Source organism: Triturus cristatus, chromosome 6 (assembly GCF_964204655.1).
Source record: "Triturus cristatus chromosome 6, aTriCri1.1, whole genome shotgun sequence".
Classification (NCBI taxonomy): domain Eukaryota; kingdom Metazoa; phylum Chordata; class Amphibia; order Caudata; family Salamandridae; genus Triturus; species Triturus cristatus.
In genome coordinates, this window is record NC_140589.1 from 196,124,627 (window position 1) to 196,139,901 (window position 15,275).

Here is a 15,275-nt window from a genome sequence, read left to right on the forward strand (position 1 = left end):
TAGTGGCCTCTGAGAAAGATGGGTCAGTGGATGGAGTTAACCTCTCACCCACCCTGACGCCCGAACAACAGGAAGACTGCCGCCACTTGCTGGGACAATTTTCCGACCGATTCTCCCTGGTTCCTGGTGTCACAGATTGGTGCGTCCATGATGTGGACACAGGAGACAGCTTACCTGTGAAGCACAAGGCTTACAGGGTAACTGACAGGGTCAGAGCTTGCATTAAGGAGGAGGTCTCCAAAATGCTTGCGCTAGGGGTGATTGAGTCCTCCAGCAGTCCTTGGTCCAGCCCCGTGGTCTTGGTCCCAAAGGCTGCTGCGCCGGGAGCCACACCTGAACTCCGGTTCTGTGTGGACTACAGAGGACTCAATTCAGTCACGAAGACTGACGCGCACCCCATCCCCAGAGCTGATGAGCTCATAGATCGGCTGGGGGCTGCCCGGTTCCTCAGTACGTTTGATTTAACGTCTGGGTACTGGCAGATCGCCTTGACCGATGGGGCCAAAGAGAGGTCAGCATTCTCTACACCAGATGGGCACTTCCAGTTCCGAGTCATGCCATTTGGGATGAAGAATGCCCCTGCCACCTTTCAGAGGTTGGTCAACCAGGTACTGGTTGGGCTGGATGCGTTCAGTGCCGCCTACCTGGATGACATCGCGGTGTTCAGCGCCCCCTGGCCCGAGCACCTGCGCCACCTCTGGGAAGTGTTGATGGCGCTGCGCCGAGCAGGCCTCACGATCAAGGCAAGCAAGTGCCAGATCGGGCAGGGTTCCGTGGTGTACTTGGGACACCAAGTGGGAAGTGGCAAGGTGGCACCCTTGCAACCCAAAATTGAGACCATCCTGGCTTGGGAACCCCCCAAGACGCAGACAGCAGTGAGGGCCTTCCTGGGGCTCACTGGGTACTACAGGAGGTTTGTCAAGGGCTATGGAACGATCGTTGCCCCCTTGACAGAGCTGACTTCGAAGAAGCAGCCCAGGAACGTGATTTGGACTGACACCTGTCAGAAAGCTTTCGACACCCTGAAGACTGCCATGTGCACGGCGCCCGTGCTCTTGGCCCCTGACTTCTCCAAGGAATTCCTAGTCCAGACAGACGCTTCAGAGCATGGTGTAGGGGCTGTTCTCTCACAGATGACTGAGGAGGGCTGGGACCAACCCGTAGCCTTCATCAGTAGGAGGTTACTTCCACGGGAAAGTAGGTGGAGTGCAATTGAGCGAGAAGCATTTGCTGTGGTCTGGGCGCTGAAGAAGCTAAGACCCTACTTGTTTGGGTCTCACTTCCGGGTTCAGACGGACCACAGGCCCCTCAGATGGTTGATGCAAATGAGGGGTGAAAACCCGAAGCTGTTGAGGTGGTCCATCTCCCTACAGGGTATGGACTTTACGGTGGAACACCGTCCTGGTACAGATCACGCCAACGCTGACGGTCTGTCCAGGTATTTCCGCCTTAGTGACGAGGAACCCCCTGGGCAAGGGTAGTTCTCCCCACATTTCAGCTGGAGGGGACACGTGTTAGACCTGGCACCTTGGCGTGAGTTTCCCTTCCACTTTTTGATGGTGTGCCTCGACTGTTTTGCTGGTGTTGTCCGCTCAGGGCACTGCGCCACGGCTAATCCGTGCCGCAGTGCAAGTGCTCCCTAAGTAAAGTGTACCTGTAATTGATGTCCATGATTGGTTGATTGGATTCACTGTCAGTCCCCAGTAGAGTGCACCAGGGGTGCCAGGGCTTGTGAATGCCAATGCTGCTGGTGGGCTTGCAGCGCTGGTTGCGCCACCCACGGAAGCGGCCTTGTAAAGTGTGTCTAGGGTCTGCCACCGCAGACCCTGTGCGCGGTCCCGGACCGTCGCGCTGACTGCGCAAGTGCCCCCACTTGCCAGTCCCTAAACCTTCCCTTACCTACATATTAGCCACCCCTCTGGTAGGCCCAAGGGCAGGGTGCATTGTAGGCATAAGGTAAGACATGCCCTGGTGTGTGTGGCATGTCTTAGTAGTGAATTACAGCCCTTGTCATTTTTCACTATTGAAGGCTACCTGCTCTCCATAGGCCAGAGTGGGCTGCCGGGGTCACGCCAACGCTGTGACCCCAGTGGACTCAGAGAGCATGGTAGAGTGTCAAGTTTGGTATGCCTGAACTCAGAATAATAAAATACCTCTTGTAGTCAAGTTTATTTTAGTATCCTGGGTTTGTAAATACTACTTTTAGAAAGTTAGTATTTACTGACCTGACCATCTCAGTCCGCCTCTGCTGTGTGTATGTGTTCTGCCTGGCAACAGTAAGGAGCAGGGTGGGGGGATCCCCAGAGACAGGTTGGCTGCCAGGTGGTGGGTAGAGAGATTACACTTGGATGGGTGGGAGGAGTACACCTTGACTCTTGAATAGACCTGTGCTCTGCCACCACAAAGCCGGCGCCACCCCCTGTGGGGCGGCTGATGTCTCTGCCCTGCTGCTGAAAGGAAAGAGCAGAGTCACCATAACAAAGTGCTCCAGAACTGGACTGAGCCAGGCCTAGGCCCCCTGGCGCTAAAGAACAAAAGAATTGGTGTATAAAAGTAGGAGCCTGGCTCCTAAGAAATCAGAATCCTGTTTACCACAAAGAACCTCTGCCCGACTAGAAGGAGAAGAAGACGCCGGAGGAGCTGGCCTGCTGCTTGCCTTGCTGAGAGAGGAGAGGAAGAGACTTACTGAAAAGACTTTGCTACTTTGTGCTTGAACACTCTCCAAGGGCTTGATCTGAGCTTGCCCCCTGAACTGAACCCCAGGAACAGTGGGTTCTTTGTGCTTCTTGCTCGTCCTCCAATTCGAGCCGTGTGTGCATCCCGCTGGAAAAGAGACTGCGCCCCTCATCGCCCCTCCTAGGGCCGTGACACTCAGAAGCTCGCCTGCCTCAAACCCGTGAGAGCCCCGCTCCGTCCCGAGCCGCTCTCTGTCCCCGGGCCAGGCCGCCTGCATCCCTGTCACCGCCTGCTACTGGAGCGCGCTGACCGCGCTATCACCCCTCCCGCCGGAAGCCGTCCGACGACTGTGATCTACGCCGGGTCATCCAGCTGCACTGACCGTGCCCTGCGACCCCGCTTCGCTATCCCCGGACATCTCAGGCCGCGCCGCCTCCGCTGTGGAGACCCTCCTGCACCGCCGTGCTAAAGGGTCGCTGGCCGCGCCTGCCTACGTGCCCACACCTGCTGATTGAGGACCCAAGAACACTTCCCAAGCCGAGAGTCGCACCGACCTGTGCCGACTCTCCACATCACTAAGGAAGTTCCAGTATCGGGCTCGGGGCCCGCAACGCCTTATTTCCCCGTTCGCAGGAACCGATCTCTGTGAGTACTGGAACTACAAGTAAAGAGACTACGAACCATCCATTTGAAGCTACAAACAAGATCATTTGCCTGCTGTATAACCTGGTGGCCTAGCGAAAACGTTATTGGTCTTGTGATAAGTCTGTTGAGATATATATACCTTATTTTGACATAAAGAATCGTATTTTTATATATATCCAAGTCTGGTGTCCGTTTCTGGGGGGATTGATGTATTTACTGTGTGTACGATTGTAAGTGCTTAACCAACAACGCCTGAGGAATCGCCTTGGCTGCTCACGCCACGCACCTAGAGGGTGAGCAAGGGTCATTCGCGAGGGGTTATCCTGCGCCCTGACGTGGAGGAGAGGGTTCCTGCTTGACACAAGGGCAACCTTGCGCCAACCAGAGATCCCCGACTCTAACACCTGTGTACATTACGACAAGGAGTTTCATTACGACAAGGAGTTTCACGCACGCCTAGCGTGGGATCTGGTGGCAAAATGGGGGGAAATTTACACCCACTTAAACCAACAGATGATGGGTGTAGGAAGGTGGATATCTGACTATGGTTACCCCCAACTTTTTGCCTAGTGTCTAGCTGGTTTTCGACTTAGTTGGCCTGAGATCCTGCCATTCAGGGTCTCAGGCTGTCTGCTCTCTCTTTAAAATGGACTCCATGTACCCTAGGTACATACCCAATTGGTAAGGATCATCTTACTGTACCCTGTACAGTGTACCCTAGGTACCCAGGGCATAGGTGTACCCTAGGCCTCCCAGGGGCTGCAGCATGTATTATGCCACCCCTGGTCTGGCCTTCCAATCAGACACAACTGGCTGATCCCTCAGCTGGGGCAAGGTCGTGTAATCACCCCTTGCTTAGATATAGTATACCTATATCTACCCTTAAAATAGACACATGTGTACCTGTGAGCCACTCCTATGGCAGGCCTTAACAATCCTGGAGGCAGAGTGCTTGGTAACATGTGAGATGGTGCTCTAGCATGAGCTGAGCCTGTCAGCAGCTGTCCGAACCATGTCCTTATAGCTGTTCTATGATATAGCCTACCATATACTCTTAAAGTACCTTATAATCTTAAACGGTTATGGTAACTATGGTTTGGCTTTATCAAAACATGTCGTGTAAGGTGTCTAACACTTTGGAATAATACCCCCATACCATTTCTGGTGATGAGGATATTATTCCCCCCTTCTAGCGGGAGAGACATGTTAAAATCCTACTTTGCTGTTTAACTCTGACCAAAGCCTCAGCATCACAAAATGGATGCTGCTGCCACAGACACAAGTCTGACCTCCTGCAGCTGGGAGCCCTCCCAGCCAGGGAGGCCTGGACAATAGGTTTCCTGCTTGGGGACGTGCTAGCACCTCCCCAGACAGACTTTAGTGTATTGGGCAGGGAGGGCTGAAAGGAATGAGACATGCCTGGGGCACACAAGGTGCTCCACGCATAGTCCAGTTCAGACCGGTGCTGGGGCACTCCAGCCCCAGCTCTGGCGCGAAACTGGACAAAGGAAAGGGGGTGTAGCCACGCCCCTTCCTGGTCCCACCCATAGGAGGGACCTTGCAGGTAACCCAGCCCACTAGCCTAGTATATTAGAAGGTAGCTGAGCCCTGCAAGATTAGATTAACCTGAATCTGCAACTTGAACAGAGACTCTGGACCTTCGACATTCGACCTCAGGAAGAAGACTGAAGAAATCTCCCTTGTGGCCAAGGAGTGACCACCCTGGGCAACCAGGCACCATCCAGCGACCGCTGCTTGCTTTGCACCTGAATCCTACGAGGGACGACTGCAGAGACTGACCAGCGCTGAGACTTCCAGACACCTCTGAACCAGATGCACATCTCCAGCGAAGCTGAGACCCGTGGAGGCGACGAGGGCCGTGGGACCGGCGACTTGGGAAAAGTGGCTAGTAACTGACTAGCGCGACCTCTGAGGCTTCCTCGAGGCTGTGCTTGGGGAATTGAGAAGCCCCACTCCGAGCACCATCTGCAAAGAAGACCAGCTCCCCACACTTCACGTGTTCTGCGTGGGGCGCTTCTGCACCTGTGTTGCTCGACGTGTTGTCCGGTTGCTGGCCCGTTGGCTAGTAGCCTCTGCGACGACGAACCTTTACTTTCACTTTGCTGGTCCGGCTCCTCCAGACTGACACCCGCTCCTCTGTGAAAGAGAAGCACCCCAGACCTTCCTGGTCTGCACCAGAAGCAAGTCCTCCATCCTGCGTGGGTTCCGCTTGCCAAGGCTTGTTGGGTCCCGACTCGACTTCGACGCCGCCGACAGCAAGAGCCTTCGTGGGACAGCTCACCTCCTGGTCCTGGTCGTCCTCGACGTTTCCTGGTACCCGTGGCTGCTGCGACAAGCTTCACCTCTTCACCTGCATCTTCACGACATCGCCTGGTTCCTTCCTGGTTCCTTCCCGGCTCCTGGCTGGTGACCTAGACTCTGTCCCTTCTGCTTGCAGGTTCCTTCCTTCTTGATCCCCACCTTGGGATCCACCGGACGCTCTTCACTGACTGCCTGTCAGCAACTTACCTTCAGGCATCCATAGAAGTCCACGACGAAACCCGACGCAAGTTCACACTTATGCACCCGCAGCCCGTGGGCTAGGTAACTTGGGTACTTCGGTGCTCACAAGGGTATGAACTATCCTAGGGTCTAGTTTCCGAGTCTCGACGTTCTAGCTATACCAGAAGTGTCCTAAAACTGCTTATTTCTAACTGCTAGTAATTCTATCGACTTTTACGCATTACGCGTGAGTGTTTCCACTCTGCACCTGAATCCCGTGGGCCTCCCACTTCCTAACTGTTGGTAGTATAGTGTAGCCCCAGCGATTCCCTAGGCCTAGGCCTATCCTGTGTTTGTGACAATGGTCCTCATACCACTTACTTAGTATATGGTTTGCGGGGCCCCTAGGGCCTAACTGTATTACTTACCTGTGTGACTTAATGTACACTTAAATAAGACTGTGTTGTACTTACCTCGAATCTCATAAAGCGTGCTGAGGGTTTGCCTAGAATAAATACATTCTATTTTATATATATCTGTTGTGGTGTCCTTTCATTTGGTATTCAAGGGATTACATATGGTATAACAGCTGGCTTCACATGCCATTCAGAGTTTAGCCTAAGACTTCTCTTGTCCATGCTACCACTAGGATAGCTGGTCTATAAGGTTGACTTTACAACCAATCACCATAAGGGTTGTTTGGACTGATACAAGGTGTACACTAGAATTAGTGACATCATATATCAGGCCAACTTCTCACAATGGGTTCCGTAAAGTTCGGTAAAACAACATTTAGAGTGGCCTACCATTAGTATATCATACTTTCAGCCTCGATCCACCCAGGGAGAGGTGGCGAGAGTGGCCAAGACTCAGGATGAAGCGCTTGGAACGTGTTGTGATTTTACCAAGGGCTCCTGTACGAGAGAGTACTACAAGTTCCAGCACAAATGTTTCAAGTGCGCGGGTAGACACCCCCTTGTGCAGTGCTATGGGTTGGGAGGTAGTGGACAGGGCACACAAGCAGGACAATGGAATCAACATCATGGGGCATACAGCAAGGGAATCAAGTAGCAGGAAACACAGGAGGAATGTGGGCAAAGGCTCAAACACCAATTAATGCAGAGCAGCTGCAAGGTTGTTTTGCATGTTACCACGACAAAGGGGATTCGAAGTTGTTGAGCTATATTTTTCGGGAAGGTTTTAGGATGAGGCACAAGGGCGCCAGAGCAGCAGGATGGGCAGAGAGCTTGAAATCCGCACAGTCACATTAACAAGTGGTGAGGGTAAACCTTCAGAAGGAGGTACTAGAGGGCAGAATGGCCGGGCCATTTGAGACGTAACTTACGCTTAATTTGATCATATCTCCAACTGGGGTAGTGTAAAAAAAGGAAAATGTCCAATTTTGACTTGTACAATACTTGCCATGGTCAGAAGGGAGCTTGGTCAATGATTTTATTCCAGGGGAGCTTACGCCAGTATCATATTTCTCAGTGGATGTGGCCATGGCACTGGAGGAACCGATCAGAAGGGGCGCACTTATGGCGCAGTGCAACACTAAATCAGCATTTCTGCTGCTGCCAGTCCATGCATAGGATTTCCAATTGCAGAGCATACAATTTGAAGGCCAATGGAACATCGACAAGGTGCTACCCATGGGCTGGGTTATATTGTGTGCGCCGTTTGAGCAGTTCATCTCTATCTGACACTGGGTTTTCACGTTGCAAACTGGGAAGAGGACAGTGATGCACTATCTCAATGACTTCTTTTTTTGCGGGTCATTCCGGGGTCATTCCGGTTCTGCGCACTATCAACAGCAGTTGGCAAGTTTTCAAGAGCTCTTTGGTGACATTAAGGTGCCGCTGGTGCCCAAAAAGACAATGATGCCAGCAATAGTACTATCATTTTTGGGCATTGAATTAGACTAAGGGTCCATGGAGGTGTGTTCCTACCCATGGAAAAAAGGGTGCAAATATTGGAAAGAACTGAGGTGACTGTCAAAACGTGCAGGTCTTGTTAGGCCATTTGAATAATCAGGACGTGTAGGACTTTTTGCAGGTGTTTAGGCATATCTTTAGCTGGCCTGTCATTGCCTCACCACCACACGTAGTGGTCTGCGGGCATAAGAGAGGATATGCAAATGTGGCTTAAGTTCTTGGAAGATTGCAATGCAATTCCAATGATAACTCAAAAGGAATGCGACTGGGAAGTGTAGCTATAGTCTGATTCTTCTGAGGGCTTCGGTTTCAGTCTGTTTTGGCAGGCAGGTGGTGCGCAGAGAAGTGGCCTGTGGCGTGGTAACACAGGGGAAGGAACATTGCGTTTCTTGAGTTCTTTCCCTAGTGGTCTCAGTGACTCTTTGAGAGCAGGAGCTGACTCACAAAAGGGTTTTAATCAGGGTAGATAATATGGCAGTGGTACATGTGGTAAACAGGCAGTTGGCAACAGATGAACAGGTCCTTAGGCTGCTGGAGTCTTTGTGAAGGGTTGTTTGAAACATGATGTTGCCTTTAGGGCGAACCATGTGGCAGGGGTGGACAATGATATTGCAGATGTTTCGTCTCTTTCACAGTGGGAGATGTTCTATGGGCTGGCCACGGAGACAGACAAGGACAGGACACCGGTGCCGGCAGACTGTGGAACATAGGAGAGAGAAGATTGCCTCAGTTGGTGGTAGGGTCGGCGGAGGAATCCACCAGGAAATCATATTCCCAGGCATGGCAGGAGTTTATAGTGGGCAAGCAGAATGGAGGTCAGAGCAGTAGAGTAGGGAAAAGGACCCTGTACAGTACATACTCACATTGGTTAAAACATTTTTGTCTAAAGTAACAATATTTGGGAAACTGGCTGGGATTGCCTTCATGGGCAAGCTCTTCTGGGGTTTCACGCCATCTGCCGGGGAGCTGGGACGGAAGGTGCTAGAGGGGTGGGCAGGGAAAGGGGTCCCCAGCCATAGCTGCGGAGGCTGTAATCTAGGCATTTGCTAGGCCAGGTTTTGGGTCCTCTGCCATCATTGTGCAGTAACGAAGAGGAGACAGTTGTTTTCCACTCATGTCGTGGATGTTTTTCGGGGCCTTCAGGATCTCTGAACTACTGAGTAGAAAAGGGGTTCCAGGGTTGGATTGAGCAGACGTGGGAGGTATGAGGGACAAGACTGAATTTGTGCATTTGTCAATCTATGACAGATCAGAGGGCAAAGGGGAAGAGGGTATTGCCACAAGCATTCCCAGGCAGAGATGTGTGTCTGGAATAGTGGGGAGCAAGATGACAGGCGGTCAGTGGGGCCGCACAAGGAGCACTTATTGGTCATGATGATGGGATGCAGTGGACTGCATATCAGCTTCTTTGGGTATTGTGGAAAGCGTTGTCAAGCACTGGGAGGATCACAAGGGAATATGGGATGCATTATTTTAGGATTGGTTTGGCCACAGAGGCAGCGCAGCAGGTTGGGTCAGGGATAGGATCATGTAGCTGGTCTGATGGTCGATGTGCTTTAAGCGGTATGTGCGCATGGGGAACAGGGGAGGTTTAGGAGTAGTGTCATTTTGGCTGTACCTCACATATTATGTTCTTTTCAGGTACAGTAGCTTGTTCTGAGTTCATTTAATAATCAATATGGATCGTAGGACATTCATTTAATATGTGGGCAGAAAGGCACGATTCCCAGAAGGGACAAGGTGCAAACCTCAGGCTTGATGACAGTCTCTTTAAAAGTGACTTGGCATGGGAAATGTGGTATAAGATGGCAGGAGCTGTTACAATTCTTGAATAAGTTATTGAAGTGGCATAGATGTCTGCTATTGTTTTGAACCTGTGCGAAAATGATTTGGTTATCTGCAAAGGACTGGATTTGTTAAACTAAATGAAGACGAACATGCTAGAAATTTGGAGACAATGGTCATGAACTTTCGTCTTTTGGACTGAGTCATTACAAGGCAGCAATCGAGGGGGGGCGATTAAGCCCACCGCCACTGCTAAGGCCAGGCACAAAATAGATAGGGACATGAAAGTTTGAGAAGAAAGGTTTGGAAGGGTGGAACATCCAGAATTGAGGTACGATGCACCAGAATGTTTTAGAGGGGATGTGATTCACTAGCCTAAGTACACGATGGAGCTGTGTGTTGCAAATCAAAGAGTTGCTTGAGAGAACGTTGAAGGGGAACATAGCTGACATAGGTTCTTGGGAGGGTCAGAAAAGTAGGGGGTAGCCCTTTTCTGAGTGGTGGTGGGCAGTTTCAGTTGCCATGGTTATACATTAAGATGATGGTTGTGAAAACAGGGGAATCAGGACAATGGGGGGTGATGATAAAGATGAACCATGAGGAAGCAACAAAGTTAAGAGTTGAGATACTTAGATAGTTAGATGGAAATAGATGTAGGTTAAAGTGCTTAAGGATGCAAAGGTTAACATTCAATGCCCGGGTAGGGGGATTTTTTAGTATTTTTTTTTTTAAGGGAACTTTATGAAGCACAAATTTTACCCGAAAGTATTGGGTATCAGAGCGCTCTACACAAGCACCAGTTGCATTACATGAGTACATATTCTCTTTTTTTTTTGTTAGGCACGGGGAGATACGTGATTTGCCCAGAATCACAGGATGTTGCTGTCCTTGCTCAAACTCGAACACAGTTCTCCAGATTTGAAGTCGACCGCCCTAGCCTTTAGACCACATCCTCTCCTTGCAGATCATCCATCCATCCATCCACATCCCATCCTTACAGTTGCAAGATAAAGAGGTTAAGAGGGGTGGGAGACGTAGGGGTTAGGGTAGGAGAAATCAGGTGAAGTAATGAATAGCGAGGTCTAGTTTTGTGAGGCAAAGGCATTTTGGTCGACGTGCAACTGTCTTCAATAAAGTAGCCTTTTTCACACAATAAGCGAGTATGTGGCCTGTGCTGTCCCTTTTTGGCCCAATAGCAAAATGCCATATGTGTGTCTCCCCAACTACAAATGAACTTCCAATTTCAGCTCTGTACTCCATGCAAGAATTTTAATAGCTGCTCCGTACTGCTCTTTCTGGCTCATCTCTCGCACTAGCCTCCCCAATTCAATTGTGAACGTGGTATTACAAAAGTAATATCAATAAATGCATGCCTATTGCAAGGTGAGTAACAACATTTAGGGTTGCTATCATTGCAAACTGGTTGTAAACATCTACAAACTGCTGTGCCCTGATACAAAACATGATGGACAGCCATTCAAGCCAATGTCAGAAGGGGTTCAGCCAAACAAGTCGCTGGCTAAATAGGACATCCCAATTCAACTTTCTGTATAATATATCGTATGTATGTGCTTGAGGTCTTGCCAAACAGCGAACGCTGTCTATAGCCAGAGAGAACAAACATTGGCATAGCCAATATGTCTCAGCAATGTGAGTGCTTAATTATATAGATGGTGAAAGGGGCGTTGCGGCTGGTAATCAACCAATTAGCATGTAGATTGTGGTCAAGGGCTAGCAAATATGTTAAAATAATAACTTGGGACTGTTATTAAATGTCAAACCTTTCAAATGTTTTTATTTGGAAGTGTAAACAAGAATACAGCACCCATGGGAGGTAGGAGGAAGCTTCGGGGAGAAGGGAGGTGGTAAAATAACCAGCTGCCGATCACAAGGAATCACCAGAAACCAAACTACCCTCTTTTTCAGCAGTAGGTTTGTAGACAGGAATGCTGCAACACTGAATGAGTAACAGAAGCAGCCAACACATTTTGGCAGACACAAATAGCACCACCTCAATGAGTATCAGAAAACACTGCTGTACAGCAATAAAGAGCATGACCTCCATTGAGTCCACAAATGTTCTAATGCCTTGAGGTTATTCCTCTTCTCACTTTACACATAGCGCCACAAAGCAGGCGCTCACCCACACCACCGTTATGCTTACCTGCAACAGCTCCTGAGCGTTGGCCACAGCTATGTGCACTTTGACTTGCTCCATGATGAGGCCTGGGTCCACCTTCCATGAACCCCATGCCCCGCTAGGCTAAAGTCAGATGAGAAGCCGTCCATTGCTGCCAGCACTAGGATGTAAGTCACAGTGTACAATGGAACACTACCCAAGAATCAGAAGTGCAGGGAGAGATTTTCCGGTCAACGGCATGCTGCAAGTTGTAGTCACATATTTTTTGGGCATAGACGTGGTAAGCAGAAGGCAAAATGGGCATACAGCACTTCCGCCAAGATCCTTCCTCGAGTCTCTAGGAAATGACGATAGCCATCATGGCGTGAACACCGGCGAGCGGCACTTCCTTAAAAGTGCACCTAATAATCACTACCAGCACAAAGTTAGAGCGGCCGCGTCAACGAACCAAGCAACAGTTACAACGATACGGCAAAGAATACAACATTTTCAAAACCTCGGAAAGCTGCGGAAAACGACACCCCACAGGACTTCATGGTAGCGCAGCCATGCAGTGCGCGATGAAACAACAAACTTATGCCACCAGCACAAAGTTTTTGCAATTGTGTGACGGTGAAACCAGGCCACCGTCGTGACCCGTTGCACACGCCCTTCCCCAGGCGCAGTCAATAATGGACAAAGCGACTGCAAAGCGGGACAGGATAATTAATTTAAAAAAAGAAAGAAATTACGCTCAGAGAGAATTAAAAACACCAGCGCTCCTGAGGAGGGCTGGTAAATGAAGTAAAAAGAAGGACTTAAACTGGTAATAAAAAGAGGGATAGCAGATGGATTGTGTTCTTAGTCTTGGGGAGGAGTAAACAGGGGAAGAGGTATGACAAATGCATGCCACGGACGAATGGGAGAGCAATAATGGAGCAAACAAATGGCAAGCCTAAAGGTTGGTGGAAGCCCTTAAAGTACAAGCAACAGGGCTCTTTGAGACAGTGCATCTACAGTCGAGACCTAAAAATGGTAAACTTTTTTTTCAGAAAATTTGGTGTGGATTAGTTAAGATGAGCCAGATATGTGGCTCAATGCATGGTTGTTACTTTTGTTACAGTGTCGTTAGTGTTTCAGTGTATACATAAATAATCTATTAAAGTCAATCTGATGGATGATTCTGAAATGTGCTGCTCTGTTCACATTCAGCTTGCATTGTACCAATTCTCATCTCAACAGTGTAAATAAAGTTCAATGAATGCAGCACCCACATAACGTCCTGTGTTTCAAAACCAAGGAGAAAACTAACTTACCATTTCCTTTTGAAGTCTCTTGGAAAAGTGGGATGTGGGCTCTCTCTGAAAACTCTTCGGCATGGTTTACAAGAGCATCTCTCACAGTCTCATAACCAGCCAGCACCACTGTCTTCTGAAGTCCAATATGAACGCTGAACACTGAGCCATACTCCTTGGAGAGCTGTAGGGAAGAAACAAACAAATTGAAACTCTTTCACTCTTCCAAAACATTCTACCAGAGGGCTCACATCACCTGGCATCCATGGGCCCTTCCTGATATTGTTCTCACCTTCTTCCTCTTCATTTCTCGGTTTCAGTTGTTGTCTGCCAGAAGGCCACTTGATGTCAATGATAGCGACCTCTAGAGACCATGGCGGAATATGACTTACATGAGAGCCTATGACCTTCACCTCTTCCTGCTCCACCCCTGCGAGGCAGCCTTCCTTTGTAATTAGGCTGAGGCAAACTAAATTGTGTTGAATGCAAATCCCATTAATTTTAACATAATTGGAGATTCGGCAAACAAACAAACAAACCTTTTGGCAATTACAAATTCAATGTAGAATTCAAAATAGGTAATAAAAAGGCACAATCTGATGTTATTCCAGTTACTCACGCGCAATAAAACATTTACAAAAATCATGGGCATTTTGCCATTATTTTCATTGTTTCGTGCTCACGCAATCATGCTGTAGTATGTACTGTTTCACACTCCAAATCTGTCGACAAAGTGAAAGATACTGTAGGGGAAAAACGTTTTTTAATTATTTCCTCACATATCAGCCATATGGGTGGTTCAATTCTTTACCACACAAAATCCAGATTGTTATAAAAAAAAAATATTTAAAAAAACATATATTTAAAAATTAGACTTCTTCATTAATGCAAATTTAAAAATACAAACATCAAATGATGAAATCCGAACGCGAGCGGTCTGCCAAGAGTTAGACGAGATAATCACAGCGTCGGACATTACGCAGGCACTGCAAGTGCTGGCTACTTGTAAAGTGACTGGCCTTGATGGCCTTCCGCTGGAATTTTATCGCACCTTCTCTGCACAGTTGGTGCCTCAGATGGTTAAACTATACCAGTCGGTGCTAGATGAAGGGGACCTACCACAGTCCATGTATGAATCGTTACTTGTTTCCTTCCTCAAACCGGACAGGAATCCCCATATTGTAGGATCCTACCGTCCAATAGCCCTGCTGCCAGCAGATTACAAGATATTCGGGAAGATACTGACGGAAAGGTACGCCTCTATCCTTCCAACAGTGATTCTCCATGACCAGTGCGGGTTTGTGCCAGGCAGAAACACCTCCTACAACATTAGACGCCTGTTTCATGTTCAGGACCGGGCCCGTAATAATTTTCCACGTGCGGCGAGCATGGTCCTGGACCTTGAAAAAGCTTTCGACACCCTGAGTTGGCCCTACCTCCTTCGTGTCTTGCGACAGATGGGAGTGGGTCCTCGATTGCTCGCTTACACTAACCTTATATACACTAGACCGACATCCAGAGTAAAGCTGGGCCCCTACATGTCGTCATCCTTTCCAATTCTCAGAGGCACAAGGCAGGGGTGCCCGCTCTCTCCCCGGCTTTTCGCGATGGCGATGGAGCCGCTAGTGATTCACTTCCGTAGGGAGGGAGAAAAGTGGGGTATACCAATAGCGGACATGATCCACGTGGTGTAGCTATACGCCGATGATGTTCTAATCTACATCCGTGACATCACGTCGGACCTCACCCCTATACTAGACGCTCTGCAGGACTCTGAGCGGGTGGCAGGGCTAAAAGACAACTGGGCTAAGTCCACAATCTACCCTCTCTCAGGTGACCTCCCACCCCAACAGCTGCTAATGGGTGGGCAACACAAGCAGTCCGATACCTAGGTATACGGCTCTACCACACGCCACAAGACGTATACAAAGGAAACCACCACAGGGCGCTGGCCGAGGCTCAGTCCTCAGTCAATTTCTGGAGGGATCTCCCTTTAGCTCCCAAAGGGAAAATTGCAGTGGCCAAGACGATACTGGTCCTGCTACTACTGTATCTATTCACCAATCTCCCAGTGGTCCACCGCGCCTCTTTTTATGGGAATTGGATACCCTTCTGGTATCTCTCATCTGGGACAAAGGCTGCAGACGAATAGCCCTAGCCAAACTACAGTTGCCCATGGATAGGAGAGGACTGGGTGCTCCATCCTTTGAGGTGTACTTTTTGGCGGCCCAGCTGCACTGGGTGTCATGGTGGAAAGCAGGCCGAACATTGACAGAGACACACACTATGGTAGGACCAGTTACAGCCCCAGTTATACAC

The 15,275-nt window shown here is 49.3% G+C and overlaps 1 protein-coding gene across 1 annotated transcript in view; it reads right to left on the reverse strand.

The window, feature by feature from the left end:
* The window catches only part of LOC146816628 (cytochrome P450 2K1-like), a 183,519-nt gene that overhangs the window by 141,602 nt on the left and 26,642 nt on the right, over window positions 1–15,275 (reverse strand). Inside the window, exon 2 of the mRNA XM_085610506.1 lies at window positions 12,978–13,140. Coding sequence (XP_085466632.1) covers window positions 12,978–13,140 — 163 coding nt within the window. The remainder of the gene's footprint in view (window positions 1–12,977; window positions 13,141–15,275) is intronic.